This window comes from Schistocerca nitens, chromosome 6, assembly GCF_023898315.1.
Source record: "Schistocerca nitens isolate TAMUIC-IGC-003100 chromosome 6, iqSchNite1.1, whole genome shotgun sequence".
Lineage (NCBI taxonomy): Eukaryota > Metazoa > Arthropoda > Insecta > Orthoptera > Acrididae > Schistocerca > Schistocerca nitens.
In genome coordinates this window covers 233,714,853-233,740,854 of record NC_064619.1, presented here as the reverse complement: position 1 = coordinate 233,740,854, position 26,002 = coordinate 233,714,853, and the positions used below count along the sequence as shown (strand labels likewise).

General features: G+C 39.5%; 1 protein-coding gene across 1 annotated transcript in view; it reads left to right on the top strand.

The window, feature by feature from the left end:
* The window catches only part of LOC126262867 (fatty acid synthase-like), a 379,208-nt gene that overhangs the window by 272,532 nt on the left and 80,674 nt on the right, over positions 1-26,002 (top strand). Inside the window, exon 25 of the mRNA XM_049959735.1 lies at positions 14,692-14,856. Within this exon, the coding sequence (XP_049815692.1) occupies positions 14,692-14,856 (165 nt within the window). The remainder of the gene's footprint in view (positions 1-14,691; positions 14,857-26,002) is intronic.

The following is a 26,002-nucleotide window of genomic DNA, read 5'->3' as shown; positions in this document are numbered from 1 at the left end:
GATGTCTCAAAAGTGAGATCGACAGGAAGTGCAAAATGGCAAAGCAGGCATGGCTAGAGGACAAATGTAAGGATGTAGAGGCTTATCTCACTAGGGGTAAAATAGATACTGCCTAGAGGAAAATTAATGAGACCTTTGGAGAAAAGAGAACCACTTGTATGAATATCAAGAGCTCAGGTGGAAACCCAGTTCTATGCAAAGAAGGGAAAGCAGAAAGGTGGAAGGAGTATATAGAGGGTCTATACAAGGGCGATGTACTTGAGGACAATATTATGGAAATGGAAGAGGATGTAGATGAAGATGAAATGGGAGATACGATACTGCGTGAAGAGTTTGACAGAGCACTGAAAGACCTGAGTCGAAACAAGGCCTCGGGAGTAGACAACATTCCATTAGAACTACTGATGGCCTTGGGGAGCCATTCCTGACAAAACTCTACCATCTGGTGAGCAAGATGTATGAGACAGGCGAAATATCCTCAGACTTCAAGAAGAATATAATAATTCCAATCCCAAAGAAAGCAGGTGTTGACAGATGTGAAAATTACCGAACTATCAGTTTAATAAGTCACAGCTGCAATATACTAACGCGAATTCTTTAAAGATGAATGGAAAAACTGGTAGAAGCCGACCTCGGGGAAGATCAGTTTGGATTCCGTAGATATATTGGAACACGTGAGGCAATACTGACCTTACGACTTATCTTGGAAGAAAGATTAAGAAAAGGCAAACCTACGTTTCTAGCATTTGTAGACTTAGAGAAAGCTTTTAACAATGTTGACTGGAATACTCTCTTTCAAATTCTAAAGGTGGCAGGGGTAAAATACAGAGAGCGGAAGGCTATTTACAATTTGTACAGAAACCAGATGGCAGTTATAAAAGTCGAGGGGCATGAAAGGGAAGCAGCAGTTGGGAAGGGAGTGAGACAGGGTTGTAGCCTCTCCCCGATGTTATTCAATCTGTATATTGAGCAAGCAGTAAAGGAAACAAAAAAAAAAAAAAAAATTGGAGTAGGTATTAAAATCCATGGAGAAGAAATAAAAACTTTGAGGTTCGCCGATGACATTGTAATTCTATCAGAGACAGCGAAGGACTTGAAAGAGCAGTTGAACAGAAAGGACAGTGTCTTGAAAGGAGGTTATAAGATGAACATCAACAAAAGCAAACCGAGGATAATGGAATGTAGTCGAATTAAGTCGGGTGATGCTGAGGCAATTAGATTAGGAAATGAGACACTTAAAGTAGTAAAGGAGTTTTCCTATTTGGGGAGCAAAATAACTGATGATGGTCAAAGTAGAGAAGATATAAAATGTAGACTGGCAATGGCAAGGAAAGTGTTTCTGAAGAAGAAAAATTTGTTAACATCGAGTATAGATTTATGTGTCAGGAAGTCGTTTCTGAAAGTATTTGTATGGAGTGTAGCCATGTATGGAAGTGAAACATGGACGATAAATAGTTTGGACAAGAAGAGAATAGAAGCTTTTGAAATGTGGTGCTACAGAAGAATGCTGAAGATTAGATGGGTAGATCACATAACTAATGATGAAGTATTGAATACAATTGGGGAGAAGAGGAGTATGTGGCACAACTTGACAAAAAGAAGGGACTGGTTAGTAGGATATGTTCTGAGGCATGAAGGGATCACAAATTTAGCATTGGAGGGCAGCGTGGAGGGAAAATATCATAGAGGGAGACCAAGAGATGAATACACTAAGCAGATTCAGAAGGATGTGGGTTGCAGTAAGTACTGGGAGATGAAGAAGCTTGCACAGTATAGGATAGCATGGAGAGCTGCATCAAACCAGTCTCAGGACTGAAGACCACAACAACAACAACAACAAAATTTACTACATGTGTTCACATTGCTTCCATATAGTCATAAACTTCACTCTTCTTGCAGGTATTTCAGACATAGTTCTCACATTCAGCACCTGTTAATAAATCATCATCATTAACATACATCCTATTCTCTGCATCATGTTGCTGAGATTTTGGCTTGCTTGCTACATCCTGTTCATTATTTCTTCTTAGCATATTAAAATCATTACTACTGCTTCTTAACATGCCACCATTCAGTACTTTGTAGCCTGACCAATCTTGCATGTGTATAGAATAACTTCATCTAAATTCACTATAATATTTTCATTAATTGCTTTGCTATTACAACTTTATCATTAGCACTTGTGCCTGGCATTTTTGACGCATCAGTACATTTTACACTGAATGCCATTATCTAACTTCATCACATTTTTAGTTCACTGTCATTGATACATACTGCATTGCTCTCATTTTCAATATTATAGCCTGCTCCACATTCTGACTGGATATCTTGTGGTCAAACACCATTCCTGCTTCAGACATGTTCTCTCTGCTCATTTTCAAATTTCCTACTTCCAGCTTTCCAGTTTCTCATTCATGTCAGTCAGACCTAGTCTCCCTAGGTTTCTAATTTTTGGTGGTTTCCATGTTGGACTGTTCTATGGCTTCTATGTTTTTATAGTAGTTTATATGTATTTCTTGAAGGAAATTATTTTCCTGCATAAGCTGTGATTTCATTTTGAAATAAACACTGTACTTCATTTTTTTAGCAGTTAGCAAACTCTTGAGAATTATCAAGCTACAACACAAAAAAAAGCTGTAATGTTTACAACATATTATACCCTGCACATCAGTGTGGGGAAAAAGCAACATGTGATGGAATCCCTAATAAGAGTTTCACACAACAATAGTGAACACAGGCACATCCATCCCAAATGGGAAGTTCATGTGTAAAGTGGCAAAAGTTCAACCCTCATGCAGGTTTTGTCACTGTTTTAATCCATTAAAATACGTTACCATAGTTACCATAGTGATAAAACACATGATGTTGTCAAAATGATTGATAATGCACATAATGGCAAAATAAGCTAAAAGTTGAATAATGAACTAAATATCAAAATAAAAGAACGACTTACACAGGAAAATTACATCCTGTAAGAAATTACAACTGTGTATTTTTTTCCTACATTTAGGTCTTCAATTGCACTTGTGTTTCACCTACCACCCAGCATCTATTTTTTCCATTGGTGCCTTAAAATATTCCATTATTTCCCTCAAAATTTCCTCAAACTCTGTCACTCTCATTCTTCTGGTTGGATTGGATAGTTCAACTAATTTCTTCAAGACTAATATGGTTGTCAGAGTCACTAGACATTCGACCCTAATCCTCATTACCTGATCCTCTTTTGGTTCTATGTTTTTGTACAAATATTCCCTGACTTTGCAAGTGGTAACAGCACATCTGCTTTATCAATATCCACACTGCTGTTTGCAGCCTGATCTGTATATGTGTGTTCCGTTTTTCATGATCCAATAAAAAAATTATTTGTTATCATTGGTAGCACGTACTCATGATTCTTTGTCTACTTTGCCTAAGTAGTTGCTTACTTTGTGCTGTCATAAAGTTAGCTACCATGCTGCTTGTTCTGATGATTACAACAGTCCATGTTGGATGAATGCTGATGTTTATGCCAGTATCATTAATTCTTTGTTCATCATTATCTCAGAACCACCATCTTTCTATGTTTTATGTCCACACAAGGCAAAACAGTGCCATGAACCATCACACTTGGCATAAATGTAGCTTTACAAGCCAACAGTGTCTCAATAACAAAGCCTGGTAGTTAAATTCCAGAAGAGGGAATGAAACTCAATGTGGTGCAAGTTAATCTACGGGGGAGCAGAGAGCTTGAACACTGCATGGAGACGACCACAGAGATAAACACAAATGCACCCAGTGCAAATGGTTGACACTAGCACAAGGAAACAGAGCATGGAAAGAGATGAAGGCTATGTATAAGGCAGTTGAAATCAGTATAGTAACTGCCATGCCAGGCATATTGCTGCTGACAGGTAAACATTTCCATCCATGCCATGCTTTGCGCACGCCCTCCATGACAGCATTTAGTTCTGTCCCACTGCAATATTCTTACCGGCTCATTTTCATCCATCTCCCCCTGCTGGGCTTACTAAAGCATTCAACCCTGAAAACGCCACGTAGGGCTGAAAATGACCTGGTTTTTGCTATGACATCTGTCGCAAAACCGGTGAGTTTGCGAGATTCCTCAGCAGCAGATCAACCATCAAAAAAGACAGCAGTGATGCTGCTAGCTCCATCGGAATGGCCATATGGAGGTCGGGGTGAAAGATGATATGCCAGCATCAGTAGGAGCAAGGACTCAAGCACTGGCCAGAGATGGGCAGAGGGCATCAGGTCACATTTCATAGGCTCGATATCAGCAGTCATAGGAGCTATCTCTGCCAGTTCCTCAGTCCACAATTGAAGATAGGATACCTGAAAATGTCAAGGGGACAACTTTGGGGGCACATGCAGCCACAATTGGGAGTTCCCCACATACTAGTGGCATGACTGACCTCTTCACATGGCTGGCTTGGAGACTGCAGTGGAGGTTCCACAGTTCGTTGGTGCACCTGATTGCAATGATGGGTCAGCTACTCCTATCATCCACTGCAAACCAGTGTCAACCTTTGTGGCCTACCACAACACTCAGAATCCACCCATACTGGTGACTGAAAGACTGGGTTCATATGGCATCCCAGTGAGGAAGAAGGAGCAGGAAATAATGGTTTGGGGCATGTAACTTGTAGTGCAATAAATTAAAAAGACCTTGCAATGATGCAAATGTTCTGCTCTTAACTGGCATCACCTGGCATGAAGGAAGACAAACAGACACTGCATTGTTGTGGAATGAGAGTGACACAGACTTTTTCATTTGAGTCTTGAACATTCACACAAATCACTCAGCTGGATGAAACAGGTGGTAGTCAGGTACTAGATACCATTGTGGACGGAAAAATCTGCAAGCTCCTGTGACATGCATTACCCACTGTTATCGAAGACGAGGGTATAAGGAGAGCCCTTGATAGCAAAAATGACCAATAATGTATGAACAGTGGTTGTCAGCATTGTGGAGAACAACTTGGCAACATACAGAAAATTTGATAACACATGCTACTGAAAAATGGGGCCCGAAAATTTGATGTGCACCCTGTCCTGAGGTTTCTCCAGAGCTGGCCAAGGGGAAAATTGTATGGTAGCACAACCTGATTCTGTGCACAGCCTGCATGAGGTGTTTAATACCATGAATGATCACTGGCCAGGAGACGCGACTCCAATCCAAAGTATTTGTGTGAGACGTACCTCAGTGTGATACATGCAGCAACTGGAGGATGGAAGGATGTGATACCAGAGAAATAATCTCTCAACAGCTTTGCTCCTGTTTGGCAAGCATGAGGACCTTCTGGATGATGTGGAGCTGATCCTGCTGCATATAAAATGCACACCATGCTCCACACTGAAGCTGCACCTAAAGAGGGTGCATTCGGACCATCCTATATGGACTGCTGAGATAATTTTCTGGAAAAGTATGTTGGCAGCTATGGCAGAAAAGAGACATCCAGCAACATCAGCAACAAGGTATCATCCAAAGCAAAAATTAGAGCCTTCCATTGGTCAAGCCCCAGCTCAAGACCAGCTGCCAACCAAAAAAGTAGACCTGCATTTGCATGCTGGCCAGTGCACTGGTTACAAATGTCATTACTGTAATAACCGGGAAAGGGGGCACACCTCTGCAGGCAGTGGGGGTTACTTCAATATCTTAGAGTAAGGGCTGAATAAGGAAACCAGGGAATTGTGGTCAGTGCTGAGTAAGAACTTTGCTCCATGCAAGAAAATGTGAAACTTTCTAATGCCACAAATGAAAACAAATGCCTCCTTTTCCACCTCCTTGTGCCATGGAAAGTGTCTCTGATGCATAAGCAGTGGGTTGATTGGTGCCATCTGAGTTCTGATGGGACAAAACCACACCAATGACATTTTGGGGTGCATCCATGGCCATTGTTAATGGTTTACCGAGTGTGAAGGACTCCAGACAGTGAGTTGGCACAAACACTGCTTGAGGGACTGAAAGGCCTGTCAACAGTCCACAGAGCACATGAACGTGACTCCCTTTTGATGAAGCCAGTTAAGAGGATGGCTGATGGGTGTAGCATGAGAATGAACATAGCACAATAAGATACCTCTCCCAAAAAGTAATGGAGTTCTTTCAGGTTCTTGCATGCTGCGATGTTGCTGAAGGTTTTGACAAGCTCATCCATGGGGATGAGGGCATCTTTGCTAAATACATATCCCAAAAAATACACCTGTGGGGAGAGAAATCTGCATTTTTCCAATTTGCAGTGAGGCCTTTCTCCAGAGGGCATTTAAGACTGCCTGCAAATGAAAATGCTTCTCTCATGTAGAGCTCATTATCCAGATGTCATTGAAGTAGTTTACAGAACAGTGAATATCCTGAATCAACTACTCCAAATTCTATTGATAAATCACTGGTGCAGACAAAATTCCAAAAGGCAAATGACATTTACATTTTAGCTGACTGTGACAATTTCCAGTGTTGTCATGCCTTGCGCAGATATAAAAGTTGTGACAAGGATGGTACATTCTTACATGTGTAACACTTTTCTTTTTTATGTAATTTTAAATTGCAGCCACCATTGATGTGGCATTTTTTCAATGCTACCAGCGGCAGTTATACCTTCAACAAATGCTGCAGCAGAAGCATATACAACAACTAGCAGATAAAACAACTACTTAAACAGAATGTGAAATTGTTCCATGCTTATGCCGCACTGATAGTGGACCAGGCAATGGCAGACAAGATTTCTCCTCTGCTGCCTCTGAAGGCAGTGTTCTGTACTATTTCACTGCACCATCCAAACCAGCTCATTTGTGTCCATCTTGATATCTAATGACAGAGATACAAAACTATGCAGTTCTACAGTACTGCTCTTGGTACTGTGTTTCTTCTTTACTTTGATTATCTTGATCGTCTTGCATACACTAGTGATCAGTTGCACTGTGGGTACATATTACTGGTTTTTTAATCTCATTCTATCCTCTTTTATGTTCTATGTAAAGTTCAGTGCTTTGAACACTTCATCCCAGGCGTATAGGTTTTCCATCTCCTCATGAATTGAGTTTTCACTCTGCAACAAAGTTTGTGCTGGCATGAAATTTCATAGCAAGTTAAAGCTTTGTGCTGGACTGAGACTTGATCTCAGGACCATTGGTTTTTGTGAGCAAATGCTCTACCAACTGAGCTACTCAAGCAAGCCTCATAACCCACCCATCCTCACAGCTTTACTACTGCCAATACCTCATCTCCTACCTTACCAGCTTCACAGAAGTTCTCCTGTGAAACTTGTGGGACTAGCACTCCTGGATGAAAGGATATTGTGGAGGTATTGCTTAGCCTCAATCTGGGGGATGTTTCCAGAATGAATTTTCCCTCTGCAATGGAGTGTAAAACACATTGTGATTTTTTATCTCAACCTTTTGTGCTTGAGGAGCTCAAAGGGTGCCGGCCGAAGTGGCTGCGCGGTTCTGGCGCTGCAGTCTGGAACCGCGAGACCGCTACGGTCGCAGGTTCGAATCCTGCCTCGGGCATGGATGTGTGTGATGTCCTTAGGTTAGTTAGGTTTAACTAGTTCTAAGTTCTAGGGGACTAATGACCTCAGCAGTTGAGTCCCATAGTGCTCAGAGCCATTTGAACCATTTTTTGAGCTCAAAGGGCAAAGATTTCAAGTTTGAGTCTCAGTCCAGCAAACAGTTTTAATCTGCCAGGAAGTTTCATATCAGCACACACTCCACTGCAGAGTGCAAATTCATTCTGGAAACATCCCCCAACCTGCGGCTAAGCCATGTCTCCCCAACGTCCTTTCTTCCAGGAGCGCTAGTCCAGCAAGTTTAGAAGGGTAACTTCTTTGAAGTTAGGCAGGTAAGAGGTGAGGGACTGTTGGAAGTGAAGCTGTGAGGACAGATTGTGAGTTGTGGTTGGGTAGCTGAGTTAGTAGGGTGAAAGGCAAAGGTCTTGAGTTCTAGTCTCAGTGCAGCATGCAGCTTCAATCTGCCACAAGTTTTTTTCAACATTTGTGACCAATCATGTACTTTCATCACTTTGTAAACACCATGTTCCTCATTGTCCAACCACTGCAGCTGAATTGTCTAAGAGAAACTACCTGAACTTGTTTGGCTTTAATTTACCTGCCATCCTTACATATGTCTGATTAGCTTTTCCCACCGCTGACTCATAATAATTTATTTTTTTTTTGTTATAGGATTTTCTTAATAGACATATAGATATCTTTTAGCAAGTTCTACTACTTTGAACCTTCCCAACAATTCTTTGCAAGAAAATACATAAGGCCTTCTTATATGAGAAGCTTCATAAGCAGTTTTAATGTGCAAAGATGTAGACTCCTTACCATAGCAATTATGGCAGTGAGTGTCCTCCTGACCTCACCTGAAGAAGGCTTTGTCCAAGAACTAAATGTGTAACTGTCTTTCGTTGTGCTTATCTGCAACTCAACATGTCATCTTTATGGTGAGTAGTAATCTATCTGTAGGTTATGGTTTTATAGTTGCTGTAGGCACAGTCCCATTGGGATACCTTGACCATGTATCAGATATAGGGAAGCTCCTGGCATGGTATTTTGTGGCTTGTACAATATAATCACATTGTATGTGACAAAATAGGAAGAGGTTGTGATGTCACTTTTCACTGAAGAAAGCAGGTAACTAAGTCTGACCACTGCTCCAGAAGGATCAGAGCTGAAAAAAGACAGAAGACAGATGCCAAAGACAGATTCCCTCCCTCCACTCCAGTATCCCTCTCTGTTGTACTTCTCTGGTGGGCTGGAGTATAGTGATGTTAGATGAACCTGCAGAATACAACCACAGTTTTACTTTTTTACAACCACAAGCCCTGAATATTGATTGAGATTTCTCACTCTGAAAAACTTCCCCAGTTTCCAATATTCTTCCTCCATTCCCTGCCAAAAAACTGCCAGTAACTAGGTCCTCTTCATCTCTGTGGACGTGCCCAATTTAAAAAATAAGCCTGAATGTGTAGGTAATGTTATAGCTGGTCACATACCCAGTCAGTTAACATAAGTGATCCTACAAAACTACAGATGTCTCACCCCTACAAAAATTATGCAAACTCTATTTATGGTGTTCAAGTACACAAAAATTTTCATATCTCATTGGGCCAGTCAGCAGCGTGACAGCTGTCTTTATGTATGCCCACATCACCACAGGCCACCACAACTAATAGCATTCTTTTTTTGAATCATACTTGACAGTTTGTGTTTATGGGTACCTCTTGGGTATCCTATTTACTTCAGTTACTTTCATTTGATTTGTCTCCAGCACAAACAGGTTATACTGTACTCACTAATTTCATTTATTTATTTATTTATTTATTGTTCCGTGGGACCACATTTAGGAGAAGTCTCCATGGTCATGGAACGAGTCAATACATGAAAATATAACACGATTGTAGAAACAGATGAAATGAAATATAAGAAACATATTCAGGCGACAAGTCGTTAGTTTAAATAAAGAAAATCAAGAATGTAACACTGGAATTTGCTTAATTTTTTAGCTCTTCCAGTAGCTCCTCGACAGAATAGAAGGAGTGAGCCATGAGGAAACTCTTCAGTTTAGACTTAAAAGTGTTTGGGCTACTGCTAAGGTTATTGAGTTCTTGTGGTAGCTTATTGAAAATGGATGCAGCAGAATACTGCACTCCTTTCTGTACAAGAGTCAAGGAAGTGCGTTCCACATGCAGATTTGATTTCTGCCTAGTATTAACTGTGTGAAAGCTGCTAACTCTTGGGAGTAAGCTAATATTGCTAACAACAAACGACATTAAAGAAAATATATACTGTGAGGGCAATGTCAAAATTCCCAGACTATTGAATTGGGGTCGACAAGAGGTTTTCGAACTTACACCATACATAGCTCGAACAGCCCGTTTCTGAGCCAAAAATACCCTTTTTGAATCAGAAGAATTACCCCAAAAAATAATACCATATGACATAAGCGTATGAAAATATGCGAAGTATACTACTTTTCGTGTTGAAATGTCACTTATTTCAGATACTGTTCTAATGGTAAATAAAGCGGCATTTAGTTTCTGAACAAGATCCTGAACATGGGATTTCCACAACAGCTTACTATCTATCCATACGCCTAGGAACTTGAACTGTTCCGTCTCGCTTATAACATGCCCATTCTGTCTGATTAAAATGTCAGTTCTTGTTGAATTGTGAGTTAGAAACTGTAAAAACTGAGTCTTACTGTGATTTAGCATCAAATTATTTTCCACAAGCCACGAACTTATATCATGAACTACATTATTTGATAATGTTTCAATATTACACACAAGATCCTTCACTACCAAGGTGGTGTCATCAGCAAACAGAAATATTTTTGAATCACCTGTAATACTAGAAGGCATATCATTTATATAAATAAGAAACAGCAGTGGCCCCAGCACCGACCCTTGGGGAATGCCCCATTTAACAGTGCCCCATTGGGACTGAACATCATTACCACTCTCAATATTGCGGAGGATTACCTTCTGCTTTCTGTTCTTAAAGTAGGAGGTGAACCAATTGTAAGCTACTCCCCTTACTCCATAATGTTCCAACTTCTGCAGTAATATTTTGTGGTCAACACAGTCAAAAGCCTTCGTTAAATCAAAGAAAACACCTACCGTTTGCAACCTTTTATTTAATCCATCCAAAACCTCACAGAGAAAAGAGACTATAGCATTTTCAGTTGTTAAGCCATTTCTAAAACCAAATTTTACATTTGACAGCAAATTATGTGAATTTAAATGCTGCAGTAACCTTGTATATACAACCCTCTCAATAACTTTAGCAAACACCGATGGCATAGAAATAGGTCTATAATTGTCAACATTATCCCTGTCTCCCTTTTTATAAAGTGGCTTCACTACCGAGTACTTTAATCGGTCAGGAAACCGACCACTCCTAAAGAAAAAGTTACAGATATGGCTAAGTACTGAGCTAACATACGTGGAACAATACTTCAGTATTCTGCTAGATACCCCGTCATATCCATGAGAGTTCTTGGTCTTTAGTGATTTAATTATTAACTCAATCTCCCTCTTGTCAGTATCATGGAGGAGCATTTCAGGTAACAGTCTCGGAACACTTTTTTCTAAGAGCGCTATATGATTCCCTGATGGGACTAGGTTTCTATTTAGTTCACCTGCTATATTCAGAAAGTGATTATTAAGTACTGTACATATATGCGACTTATCAGTAACACGGACATCCCCACTACGCACTGATTCTATATTCTCGATCTGTCTCTGCAGACCAGCCACTTCCTTTACGACCGACCATATGGTTTTAATTTTATCCTGAGACTTAGCTATTCTATCTGCATACCACATACTTTTTGCCTTCCTAATAACTTTTTTAAGCACCTTACAATACTGTTTGTAATGGTCTGCTGCATTTAGATTGTGACTGTTTATAACGTTTTGATATAATTGCCACTTTGTTCTACAAGATATTCTTATCTCTTTAGTCAGCCACCCAGGCTACCTGTTTGTGCTAGTACCCTGTTTTGAACGTTCTAACGGAAAGCAACTTTCAAAGAGCACGAGAAACGTCTTGAGGAAAGCATTATATTTATCGTCTACTGTATCAGCACTATAAACATCTTGCCACTCTTGTTACTTGATAAGGTTTACAAAAGTCTGTACAGCAACTGGATCAGCTTTCATGTCAAACCATTGTTTGCTTCCAACCAACCCACAAAGTCCGTCTTTTTGTTCTTGTTAACTTTTTTCCATTCTCTGTGTGACTGAAAGATTTCATTGTAAGCCCATCCTTACTGAAAATTTTGAAGTCCTACTGTACCTAATCTACTATGAAGCACATCAGTTTTCCTCTTTTGCTTCTCTATCATCATTCCAATTTTCCCATCTCTGTCCATTCAATCACTTCCTATTCCTCCATTCTCGATTATTATTCCTCCTTTCATTGGTTTTCACTCTCTGCTCCCTACCATTTATTCTCAGGTGCTACCATTTCTATGGGGGTTCCAACTCCCTGTGGGTGGCTCGCTCCTATTCTCCATTCTCTCTAAAACACTAGTTTGTTCCAGAAAATCCAACATGGAACTCCTGTTTTCATCTCATAACAGTAGAGTTCAATACAACCAAGAATGTGTCCATACAGCATTTGACAGCTACAACATGCACATATTAAAACCTGTCTACCACAGTTATCCACATAATAAAGATTTCATACTTGACATACACTTCATTTGATGTAGATTTACACTACATATGCCACTGATGATTGGCTACATGTCCAAGTACTGGTCGATTAATTAAATATTTTTACATTCATCTCATGGTGTATAGCAATATGTCTTTTTAACAGAGTTAATGAATTATGTTGTATAGAATTAGAATCGTATGTGTTGCAGCTGGTGGTGATGATCTACATCTCTTAAGTTAATGATAACAACATAATTCCATGCTCTGGCTTTGGTATTGTTGAAAATTACAAGCTGAATCACAAATGATTACAGTAATCTGAGAACATCATACTAATTTGTTCAACAAATCAATAATTTTTAATTTTTTCTATGCAAAACTATCTTTCTACAAAAGGGGTGCTTTGAGAATAAAATAAACAAGTTAATGATAATATATCATTTTTTAAAATTTATTACTCTTTCATGGAGAGCTTAAATGATTGTTGTATTTATGATTTGAAACAAACTGTTTTTATTAAGTACTAGTATATAATCATAAACTTGAATGATTTTAAATGTAGCATAAGAGCTTCTTAATGAGACAGTGTGTAGCTGCTGGGCATATTACAGTATGTCATGGCTCTAGAATATGTTAGTTGTATGGACTTACTTGGCATTTTCTGGTTGCTTCTGCTGGGCTGCATTAACACTTAACAGTATCACTCCCATTAACCAGTTTTGTAAAACTCAGTTATATAATAAATGAAAAGCACTAGTTTGCTTTTGTTCTACCATATTACTTTTATTGTGTGAACCAGTTTTCAGCTCACAAGACTACCTTCAGACATTTACTGAATATTGTTACCAAAGAAGTTACAATGTTGGTAAACAATATTGGAAGGGAAGTTACACATCTAGATTGAAGCAGAAACATACAGTAAATAACATCTTTGATAGTGTGGTGGTAATGCAATGTAAAAAGTAAAAAAAAAAAAAAAAACGAACAGTAAATAAATAAAAACAGAGTAAACAGAAAAACCTTAACACAAAACAGAAACAGCAAGCCTACATAGCAGTTTATATTAATAAACAAAACCAATAAAATAAAATTAGCACTTGACAAGTCATCAGGAGGTATAAAACATGGAGAGATACACAAACCAATTAAAATAAGAAAGTATTATGAATGTAGCTACAGAATATATAAGGAACTTAAGCAATATCAATAAGATAAATATAAATAAATAAATGTAGGGCAGTGAGAGGAGAGTGAAGGAGCATATGGTAAATACAATCTTTGAGAGTGCGATGGTACTGCATTCTAAAAGGTAAAAAAGTCTGAAGAGTACACAAATACAAAAGGAGCAAAACAAGAAAAAATGAACATTATACTCAGAACTGTGACTATGTAACAGTTTGCATTAAATAAATGAACCAAATAAAATAAAAAAATACATGATGAGACAAACATTGAAACTTCTTTGGCAACAGTACTCATTAAATGCCTGGAGATGGCCTTGTAAGCCGAAAACTGGTTAACACAATAAAAGACATACTGTAGATAAAAAGCAAACTTGGGCTTTTCATTTATTATAATGTTGTTCTACCAAGAACCAATGGAAAATTCAGTTAACTCAGTTATATCATTATTGCTGGATGCAAAAAAAAGATCATTTGTGTTTTTGATTTAGTTGGGGGCTTGATCTTGAATAGTTTCTTTCATTTTAGATCTCTCCATGCACATAAGACTTGTTGCTTTGATCGTTTCAGTTTCTGAATGTCACATTCATATATTTTTCAAGTCAAGTCTAACCTCTCTTATCTTAGTAAACTTTTGAGTAAGATTTTTAATGTTTGGAAGAATCAGATTCTTCTTAAATTTTTTCAACAGATGTGCCAGAAAAATAATGAATGGAAAAAGAAAATTTGACTACTGAACTTGAAGTATAAAATAACAATATAAGGACTTGTAATTTTCGACTATGGTGAACCTATTCTTCTTTTGACTTCACTGGCTGCATATGAAAATCCAATTCTACACACTTACTAAGAAAATCATTGCCACATAAAGCTGATTCTTACATCAATTTACTATTAGTCTGTGTGGGTAACTAAGATGTTATTACAGAATCTGCTATGTTATTTTACTATGACTCCAATATTATAAAAGCCTGAATTGTCATGTGAGCCTGAATTTCTGACCGTTACATACCCTCACAAAGAAAAATATATTTAATATCCCCAGTAGACACACAAAAAAGTAAAACTGATGGCATTATTCTAGGTATTGAAACTCAGTGAGGAGAGAAGATAGAGTAGTGAAGGTCTTAGTGACCTGCATTTCCTTTTTAATCTTTCCTCACTGTATCTCTCTCCCCTCTCTGAATTCTGAACCTCAGATAATGTCATCACTTCTGGTTTGGAACAGGTCACTGTCACCCATCATCAGCATTTTGACTCCTGAAGGTATGTACCAGCCAGAAGTTCTCTCCCACATTTATTATATTTCTCAGTTGAATTTTCCTTTGAATTGTCATTCATTTACAGATGAAACTGGGTGTAATAGATTTTGCCGGACGTAACAGAAAAGGTCAAAGAATTATGGGTCTTATACATCCAGATACCCTCAAGACTAGTGAACATCTAACGTGGAACATTCCAGACAACTGGAGTCTAGAAGATGCTGCTACTGTGCCCTTTGCATTTGCTATGGTATGAAATATGATATAGTCAATGTGAAGAATAACCATAATCTTATATACGGCACCATTTTTATTACTAGTTATTGATAAGTAACAATAATACTAACAATAACAGCTATAATAATATTTATGAAGTTGGTTAGTGATGGATCATATTTACAGTCAGCTTTACTGTGTAACTTATCACTTAAAATTACAGTCGCACTCATTTAACAATGTTGGAAAAGACAGATTGCTACTTACTGGAAAGAAGACACGTCAAGTTGCAGACAGGCACAATCAAAAGACCCTCACATGTAGCTTTCAGCCAAAGCCTTTGTCACTAAAGAGACACAAAAACACACACATGGGAAAAGCAAGAACACTTAATGCACACATGACTGCCAAATTCAGCATCTCAGGCTGGAATGCAACATCACATGGGATGTAAGCATCAATCTGGAGAGGGTGTGGAAGGGGAAGGGGAACGGATGGTAGTGTATGGGTGGCAAGAGAGACGAACACTGTGGTGGAGTGTGCAGGGACTAGACTGCCAACAGGCGCAGCTTCAGGAGGTTGTAGGGCAGGGAGGTGGGGGAAAAGTAACAAACAAGGAGAGGAGCAGGGAAAGATGAGTGGATGCATTAGCAGAGGGCTGCAAATAAACATGGTGGAATTTGAGAATTAGGAGGACATGGTAGGACAGAAGTGGTGGAAACTATTGGGTGGAGGGTGTGAGGACAGTATGTTATCATAGGTTGAGGCTGGGGTAATTACAAAAGCAGAGAGCGTGTTGTAAGGATAACTCCCAACTGCACAGTTCAGAAATGCTGGTGGTGGAAGGAAGGGATCCACATGGTTCAGGTAGTGAAGCAGCCATTTAAATCAAGTGTGTTACGTTCACCTGCATGTTGTGCCACAGGGTGGTCTACTTTGATCTTGGTCACAGTTTGGCAGTGGCCATAATCCTGATGGACTGCTGGTTGGTAGTCAAACGAATATAAAAAGCTCTGCAATGATTGCAGCAGAGCTGGTAAATGACATGACTGCTTTCACAGATGGCCTGGACCCTGATGGGGTAGTATAGGGTGTCCATTCATCCCGTTTTTCCCGGGACAGTCCCGTTTTTTACCAAAATGTCCCGTTGTCCCGACAGTTTTTTTGGGGACGCTCAAATGTCCCGTTTTTTATGATTCCACTTGATTAGAGTATTTTATGCTACTGGTTATTTTACTTGCTATTAACTGCGCAATTATTCATGCTAGGAAGCATGTGATGACTTTCAGCGTACCCCAAACATGTACCGAACTGTCAAAAATGTCAAGTAATTTTGAACGCACTATAGGTTACGAATAACAACTCTCTTCTAAATTGATCCACTGAATCCGTCCTTTCGGTCCAGAGATACTCTAAACCGCTGATACTTGCTCTCTGGCTTTCGTCACCATACTGTCAATGTTTTGCACTGTGCAATCACTGTTTCATTATGCCAAAACGAAAGTGTAATTTTAACAGCAATATAAAAAGCGAGTTTCCTTTTATCACTGGTAGTGGAGAAACTGTAGAATGTACGTTGTGCAGATCAAAATTTGCTGTTGGTCATGGTTGAAGGTCTGACATTGTGAATCACATTAAGATGAAGAAACATCACGAGTGATCAAACGAAAAGAGCAAATAAATGCATGAGTGACTACTATGTAAACTTAAAATCAGTAACAGAAATGGATAGGCAGTTGGCAGCACAAGAAGCTACGTTTGTATACCACAGTGCAATGCATAACCATAGCTTTAAGTCAATGGACTGTACTACAGAAGTTGTTAAAAAACTTTTCAATCCTAAATTCACATGTGGACACACAAGATGTAATGCAGTCATTTCAAATGTTATTGCTCCGTATGCAGCTCAGCAGGTTTTAAATGAACTGAAAAGTGCTCGATTCATTTATGTAACGATTGATACATCGAATCATCTGGATTTGAAGTTGGTTCCTCTCCTTATCAGGTATTTTCACCCTGAAAATTGCATCACGGTGAAAGTGCTCGAATTGGTTAATTTAGCTGGAGAAACTTCAGATTTACTTCAGAATTATGTGCTAGAGGTTTTAAAGAAATATGATCTCGAGGGAAAGGTGATTGCATTTTCTGCAGACAACACTAACACCAATTTTGGTAGTAAGCAGAGGAAAAACAATTTGTTCTATGAACTGGAACAGAACACAGTGAATAATATAGTAGATGTTGGCTGTCCAGCACATGTGGTGCACAATTTCTTACAAACTGGATCAGATTGCCTACCCATCGACTGCTAATTAATTGTAAACAATATCTACCAGCATTTCCACATATATACAGTAAGGGTTGAATCTCTGAAGTCATTCTGTATGTTTACTGAAACTAAATACAAAACTGTACTTGGGCACAGCAAAACAAGGTGGCTATCTCTGCTACCAGCATTGGAAAGAATTGTTGAGATATTTCCTGCTTTGAAACCATATTTCATTTTCCTTGATAAGTGTCCTGTTATCTTTAAACAATTCTTTGATAACCCTGTGTCTATTGTTCTTCTACATTTTCTTGTTAGCCAGCTAAAACCTTTCTCCACAACAATTAAATGTATTGAGAAACAAGAAATCACAATAGTGGAAGTTTATCAAGAAATAAACAAATTATTGGGCAAATTACAATGTAGAAAATCTGAAAGATTTCCCACATCCTTTGTACATGAGACCCTAAGAAAACTGGAAGAAGAAGGTGAAATTACTGTAGCACAGTTTCGTATTTATATTGACATCTTCTATGACTCTTGCACTGAGTATATTAAAGAATGGTGTTTACCATTTCTCATGCCTTTTAAAGCATTTGACTGGGTTAATACTGAAAAGGAGCAGCTCCAGTGGAAGGATATTCAGGACTGTTGTGTTTTTGTTAAAAGCATTGTACCAAATTTTCCTGTTGATGAAGACGAACTGTTCGATGAATTTTCATGTGCACAGAACTTCATAAAAAGTGAAGAAGGAGACAAAGAATGTGTTAGTGCAACATGGTGTTAAATATTTGCTTATTTCAAAAATAAAAACACTAACATAAAAAACATGATTCATTTGGTGCAGTTCAATCTGGCAATTCCTGGGCCAAATGCTGCTGTGGAACGTGTGTTTTCTTTAGTGAACTCTTTGTGGTCAGATGAAAACAACAGAACGAAAGTTGAAACAGTGAGGGCCTTGCTCATTGTCAAAACACACTTTAATGGTGTATCGTGTACTGACTTTTATGATACAATTTCAAACGAAAATGCACTTCTTGATAAAGTACATAAAAGTGAAAAGTACGGTGATAGTGTGGCAGAATAATTGTAAGAAGTGGTTTGGGATCATTCGAGTGCACGTTGTAAAGGTAAACTTGTATGTGTATTAAATTTAGTCAGTAAAATATTTATGTCCCGTTATTTTTCTTCATTGTCCCAGGTTTTTCTCTAAATTATTTTAAATGTCCCCTTTTTCAATGAAAATGAAATGGACACTCTAGGGTAGTATAAACCTGTGACAGTACTTGAATAGGAAGTGGTAGGTGGGTGGATTGGGCATGTTTTGCACCTGGGTCTTCCACAGGGATATGTTCCTTGGGGTTGGGATGGGACTGGCATAGGAATGGACTAGGATGTTGTGGAGGTTGGGTGGGTGACGAAATACCATTTTAGGAGAGTTGGGAAGTGTCTCGGGTAGGATGTCCCTCATTTCAGGGCACAATGATAGGTAATCAAAGCCCTGGAAAAAGATGTGGATCATTTGTTCTGGTCTGGGATGGTGTTGGGTGATGAAGGGGACACTCCTTTGTGGCTGATTTTTGGGGGTGGAGGGGGATGTGAGGGGAAATGGCTCAGGAGATCTCTTTGTGGACCAGATCTGGGAGATAGTGCCTGTCTGTGAAGGTCTTGGTGAGACCGTCAGCATACTGAGCAAGGGAGTTTTTGCCACTGCAGATATGCTATCCCTGGGTAGCCATGCTATATCGGAGGGATTTTTTGGTGTAGAGGATGACAGTTTTCAAAATGCAGTGCTGTTGGTGGTTGGTGGGTTTACTATGAACAGAGATGTGAATGGAGCCATCAGAGAGGAGGAGATCAACATCTAGAAACGTGGCACACTGGGCTGAGGAAGGACACATGAAGCAGATGGGAGAGGAGGTGTTGTGGTTGTAAAGGAACAAAGATAAGACGACTTGGCTTTGAGTCCAGATCATGAAGATATCATCAATGAACTTGAACCAGACTACGGGGTTGGTATTTTGGGAGGCTCCTCTAGATGGGCCATAAAAACACTGGCATAGAAGGGTGCCATGTGGCTGTCCAAGGCTGTGCCATGAATTTTTTTGGGTACCTTTTCTTCAAATGAGAAGTAGTTGTGGGTTGGATAAAGTTAATAATGTGTATGAGGAATGAGGCAGTCGGTTTCGAATCTGAAGGACATTGGGAAAGGTAGTGTTCAATAGTGAGAAGATCATGGGCATGAGGGATGTTTGTGTATAGGAAGGTGACGTTGGCAGTGATGAATAGGGATCCAGGATGTAAAGGAGTGGGGATGGTGGAGAGTCGTTGATGGAAGTTGTTGGTGTCTATGACATGGGAGGCTAGTTTATGGGCAACTGGTTGGAGGTGTTGGTCAATGAGTGCTGAAATTATTTCAGTGGGAGCACAATAACCAGCCACAGTGGGTCGTCCAGGATTGTTGGGTTTGTAGATTTTGGAGAGGATGTAGTAGGTTTGTGTGTATGTGCAGGGTGTGTCATAGGTGTGAGGAGGGAAATGGATTCATGGAAGATTTCTGGGAAGGACCTACAGCTTTAAGCAGGGATTGGAGCTTGTTTTGGACTTTTGGGGATGGAATCACTCTGGGAGAGTTTACATATGGAGGAGTCAGATAATTGGCAGAGGCCTTCTGCCAGGCAGTCAGTGCAATTCATAACAACAGTGTTATGGGAATGTTTTGGCTCTGGATATGGTGATGAGTTGGAATGGAGTTTCGAGAGATGTGGAAAATTGAAAAGGTCAGCTAGGCAGGCTTTAGTTGCTAAGAGGGGAGAAGAGCTGGGAATGCTGTTGGTACGATAGGAGTTGGATATGGTGCCTCGAGGAGACATCTTTTCTTTGTTCCTTCACAACCTCAATGCCTTCTCTGCCATACACTCCACATGGTTCTCCTCAACCCAGCATGCCACCTTCCTAGTGCTTGACCACATCCTCTCTGATGTCTCCATCTGGACCTCTGTCCACATTAAACCCACGAACTACCAAGAGAACCTGCATTTTGACAGCTGTCATCTGTTTTACACAAAAAAATCCCTCCCATATAGCCTGACTACACTGGAACGGCATATCTGCATTGAAAAAAACTCCCTTGCTCAGAATGTCACCAAGGCCTTCACAGACAGGCACTCTCCGCCTGATCTGGTCTGCAAACAGATCTCCTGAGCCATTTCCCCTCACACCCCCAATCCTCCCTCCATCCCCAAAACCTGTCACAAAGCAGTGTCCCCTTCATCACCAAGTAGCATCCCAGATTGGAACAATTCAACCACATCCTTTGCCAGGGGTATGATTACCTATCATCGTGCCCTGAAATGAGGGACATCCTACCCGAGATACTTCCCACCCATCCTAAAGTGGTGTTCTGTTACCCACCCATCCTCCACAACATCCTTGTCCATCCCTACACCACTCCCAATCCCAACCCAGAGGAAAATGTCCCTTTGGAAGATCCAGGTGCGTCCCACGGATTGCGTCCTTCATTGGGCCAAACATATGGAAATCCGACGGTGCGAGATCGGGGCTGTAGGGTGCATGAGGAAGAACAGTCCACTGAAGTTTTGTGAGCTCCTCTCGGGTGCGAAGACTTGTGTGAGGTCTTGCATTGTCATGAAGAAGGAGAAGTTTGTTCTGATTTTTGTGCCTACGAACACGCTGAAGTCGTTTCTTCAATTTCTGAAGAGTAGCACAATACACTTCAGAGTTGATCGTTTGACCTTGGGGAAGGACATCGAACAGAATAACCCCTTCAGCGTCCCAGAAGACTGTAACCATGACTTTACCGGCTGAGGGTATGGCTTTAAACTTTTTCTTGGTGGGGGAGTGGGTGTGGCGCCACTCCATTGATTGCCGTTTTGTTTCAGGTTCGAAGTGATGAACCCATGTTTCATCGCCTGTAACAATCTTTGACAAGAAATTGTCACCCTCAGCCACATGACGAGCAAGCAATTCCGCACAGATGGTTCTCCTTTGCTCTTTTGCTGATGTAGGTGAATACTCCCTGTGGACTGTTTTTCATACACAGTCTTCAGTTTCAACCAGATATCGGCTGACATAGCACGCTAAAGTAGATGTGAGGGATGCTACCTCCATCCACGTCACATTCAATTCCTGTGCTTCTGTGTCCTTTTCCAGCCATGTTTTTACTTCAGCTTCTTTCTCCTGTGGTGGCTTAATAACAATGCTGTTGACAGTACCTAAAAGGCGATTTGCTCTGAATATCACTTCAATTTGGAATTTGCACACTGCCCAATTATACCCTCCAGACAACTTTGAACACTGAAACTGATGCATAGAGTGTTCCATTGTGCCATGCCAACACTATGCCAGTAACATCAAACTTTGCTGTTACACATGACACCACCAAACAAATACTTGCCACTAAAGTGAGAAACGGACATATGCAAAGCCTGTTTGTGCAGAGTGTACTGTAATGTGTTAGAGCTTACAACTAATGGCAGACAACCATACACACACAGTCTAAAAGGCAAAAGCAAAAGCATCTAAAGAATGGAAGATAGCACAAATCAAAGAAAAACAGTGTTGCTTCTGTAAGATAACATTAATATTGTATCATTAACAATTTTAGATAGAAAACAAGAGCTCAACCTGCATAATGAGTATTCCATAAACAGTGGTTGAGATTGTTGTCAGTTATGGTCCTGGGAAAGACTATTACATTCTGAAACTGGCTTTGACAAGCCAGTTTTAAATGTCCCACTTATGAAACCAATATTCTGTAGACTGAAGCAAGAGCCCTCACATCTAGCAGTGTAACACCACAACTCTGGGTTGTTGCCATAGAGATGCATACAAAACTGCATTACATGATTAATTGTGGCAGATGCACAAAGCAGCTACAATAAGCCCACTTTAGCTTACAGTGCTATCCTTTCACCATACAGACTTCAAGTATACTGACATGATTGTCAGGAATGTTTAGAAAAGTCTGAGCCAAAACCTGAACTACGCAACTGAGGATAACATCAAGCACATCACCAGAAATACAACTCACTGTAATATAAAGTTGTATTATTCTCTGAGTGATACAACAAATCCTGATTGAAGAAGCACTTCAGGAGTAGCTCAACACATGGGTGTGACTGATTCTGCCCCCATCCCCCTCCCCCCACATAACTGCACCCACATGACATCTAAATGTTTTCAATAAGCAGTCACTTGCGTAGCTTATTTTCAGAGCATTCAATGTAAACAGTTTTATCTATCTAATTCTTAGCATTTGTAATATTTCCATAAATATTCCCATTTCACTTGGACAGCATAAAGGATAGCAATTATAATACATTTTCACTTATTTAGCAAAACATAAGAAGTTTGTTACTTAGAAAAGATGAGCTGGTCATACCACTGCTGGAAATGAAAAAATCTAAGCGTATTTATACAGATGTTGTATGCGTAACCAGACGATCATTTGAAAGTCATGTAAATTGAACAGGTGCACCTGAAAGGATGAAAGTTAGCACCCCTTTACTGTAGGTGTAATACAAGGAAAGTGGGAATGGCTGTACACATCAAAAGTAAAATAAAGTCCCTAATCATGAACCAAAATGAGTACTGTGTTAAACAATACTTTCAGTGCTGTGCATTTGCAAGTACATGTATGCAGTCCTGGTACATGATGAAATGTCCATATTACAATACAATAGCATGCTGCTAGAGGAGCCAAAACCAAATGATACAGTCCATTGATAAAGTTGAGTATGGTAGGGTAATTTGTTATCAGGTGCAGTGAATATGTTGTAGCTGTGCTAAACAAATACAGACAGCTAATGGGATCATCTGGACTGGCCTGACACAGGCACAATATTTCTACTGCTGCCAAAAACAAAACTCCACTTTATTGATGGCATGTATCATTTTGGTTTGGTGGCTCTAACAGCATGCATGCTATAGTACTGTGGCACAGAGATTTCAATGTATACAATGGCTGCAGATGTGAACCGAGCATTATTTTTGCAGGTGAAATTTGAAGTTAATAACTGGAATAGAATTTAGAATTTACGAGGTGAATCACGTAAAGAAGGTTTTGAAGGACTCACAGTAGTTGAGAAATTTAATTCTTTCCCCTAAAATTTTTGTACATCACCATGAATACAGTTTTCCTTGGTGCAGGCCATGAGCAGTGACAATGGAAGCCACGAGAAGCGGTGATTAACATCTGTGCTCAAATTATTATGTGTCAGGAAGAGAGATATTTCTTCAATACAGAGGACTTCCGCTCCAAGCAGAACATAAATGGGTACTACAAGTAGTACTGCGAAGTCTTCACCATTCTATCAAACGTGCAAAAATAACACATTATGTACAAAAATATTAAAATTCCAAGAAAAAATTAAAAGAAAATTGGAGCATTATTAGGCATGAACCAAGTAAACTTGGTAAGACAAATTATGTTAAGTTCCCCAATGATAGAAACAGACAGATGATGTTAAATGTATAAGGGGTGATCAGAAAGTTTCTGTTTGAGAGCTTTGCTGCAGCATATATGCAAAATAGTATCGCTCTGATGCAGATGTATAAGCACCGACTTGTAGGTAAGGGATTAGTGTGGCATTCATGCCTTTCCAACATGCATGGTGTTATTACCAAATGTGTCCAAACAGAGTTAATATGCTGTTTTCTTATCTTGGCTATTGAAGGACAAACACGTAGCCATCCCTTGAAGAATAGAGAATATGTATGGAGCAGTATGTCTGTTTAAACCCACCATCATGCAGTGATGCACCAAGTTCCATGCCGATTGCCATTTGACACAAAACATCGGTCAGTCTGGGAGGCCAGCATCCAAGTATTGCAAATGTTGTAATGCAGAAGTTACACCAACTGAATTGACAGACACTTGAGCACCTGCCCCACAATTCTGATCTCTATGCATGAAATTATTATGCCTTCATTCACTTAAAAAGGGCCTGGAAGGGTCAACAATTTCTGTTGGATGAAGATGTGCAGCAGGTAGTTACTGATTTCTTCATGCAGCATAACACAGTGTTTTACAAAATGGTCATCATCAACCTGGTGCATCTGTTGGATTGTTGCTCCAATGCTCATGGTGATTTTGCCTGATTGGCAAACTGATTCTGGACTGTACAACCTTTGAACAGAAACATTTTGATCAGACCTCATATGTCATTGGTCACTAAATTAAATGAGTTCTTCCTGATAATAGCTGAAAACACAAAGACCAAAAATTGACTGCCAAATGGAGGAGATCCATTAGACTTCTTAGACAGCCATAACATATTCCATCACCATACATCAGTGTTGCCAAATCACCTATTATGAAAGATTACGAAAATCATTAAGATACTAGAAGACGATAACTATTCTAGTTATGATGGTATTTCAGTCAAAGTACTAATATCTTGAACTGATTTAATAGCATCTACCTTTTTGATGTATTTCCTAAAATACAGAAGTATGTAGTAGTAACACCCATTTATATAAGAGAAGAAGAGCAACTGATGTCTGATTGTAGACTCATCTCCCTTCTTCCTGTTTCTCAAACATTTTTGAGACGATAGATTACAACAGAATATTGGAACATCTCTCTCAGAGGTTAAACAACAACTCGGTTTGGCTTTTATTAGGCTTTTCTACTGAGAAAGCAATATATGATATCTATAAACTATATCTAATATAACTAGACAAGAAAAATTATCCTGCTGGCATTTTCTGTGATCTTGCTAAAGTCTTCAGTTGTATAGATCACAAAGTTCTACTATCGGAACAGAAATGGCATTCAAGGCATCTCCTTGTTGCACAGAAACTTAATTTAACAGTAGGAAACTGAATGTCACATTAACAAATAATACACCAGAGATAATATTTAAATTTTGGATGGGAAGATATTAAAAAAATGTTGTCCCATAAGGTCTGCTGCTTGGCTGACTACTCATTTTGAGTTACTTAAATGATTTATGCAGGACATTTGAAAAAACTCCAAAAACTGTGATGTAGCTCGATGATATAAATGTACTGATGAAGTGCTGACACATCTATATCATACACAGCTACAGAATAATGGGACTGTTTTACATCTGGTTCACAGCAAAACAGCTTAACCCTTAGTCTTACAAAGATTCATATTACAGAATTTCCAACAAATAAGAGGTGCTTAAAGGTACTGAGATCAATATGCAACTACTGTTCCAAGGCATCCAGATAGATAATAAAGTCTCTTGGCACCATGATGTGGATAAGTTAAACAAGAAGCTCAGTCCTGCCTGCTTTGTACTCAGAGATCTCTCTTATTGTGTCGATCTGCAAACAATGCTGCTTGCACACTTTTACACAGTACTGGCCGACGTCTTACTCTCTTGCAGCACTGCTGCTAAAGTAAAAAAAAAAAGTATTTATTTATAGAAGTATGAAAGAAGCATATTGTGAAGTTGGTAAAAGAACATATAAAATGTCCAGAACTGAAAATATCTACATCTCCTACTGACATCCCCAGATAGCAAGGAACTATTGTACTTTTATTAAGTGTAATAAGTGAAATAAAGTAAAAAAAACCACAGTTTCTTTGGGATGAAAGTCTGCACTACTTGTTTCAGGGTGACAGTCAGACACTGATATTGTTCTGGAATGTTCTTACATGAACAAGGTCTGTGAGGCTGTGGTTGGCAATGAGTGGTAGGTTGCTCAAGGATGGATTGAAGATAAAGTCCAATGAGGCAGTGAACTTGAAAGTCTGTGGACACTGTAGTGAGGTGTTCCTTGTTGGCTTGGCAATCTGAACTCCAACTGATGAGCTCTAGAGACATCCAGCATAACATGGAGCGTGAACTGACTGCAGAACAGTTGAGCGGCAACCTAAATACCTGCTGGCGGACAAATACTGGCTTGGTGCTTGAGG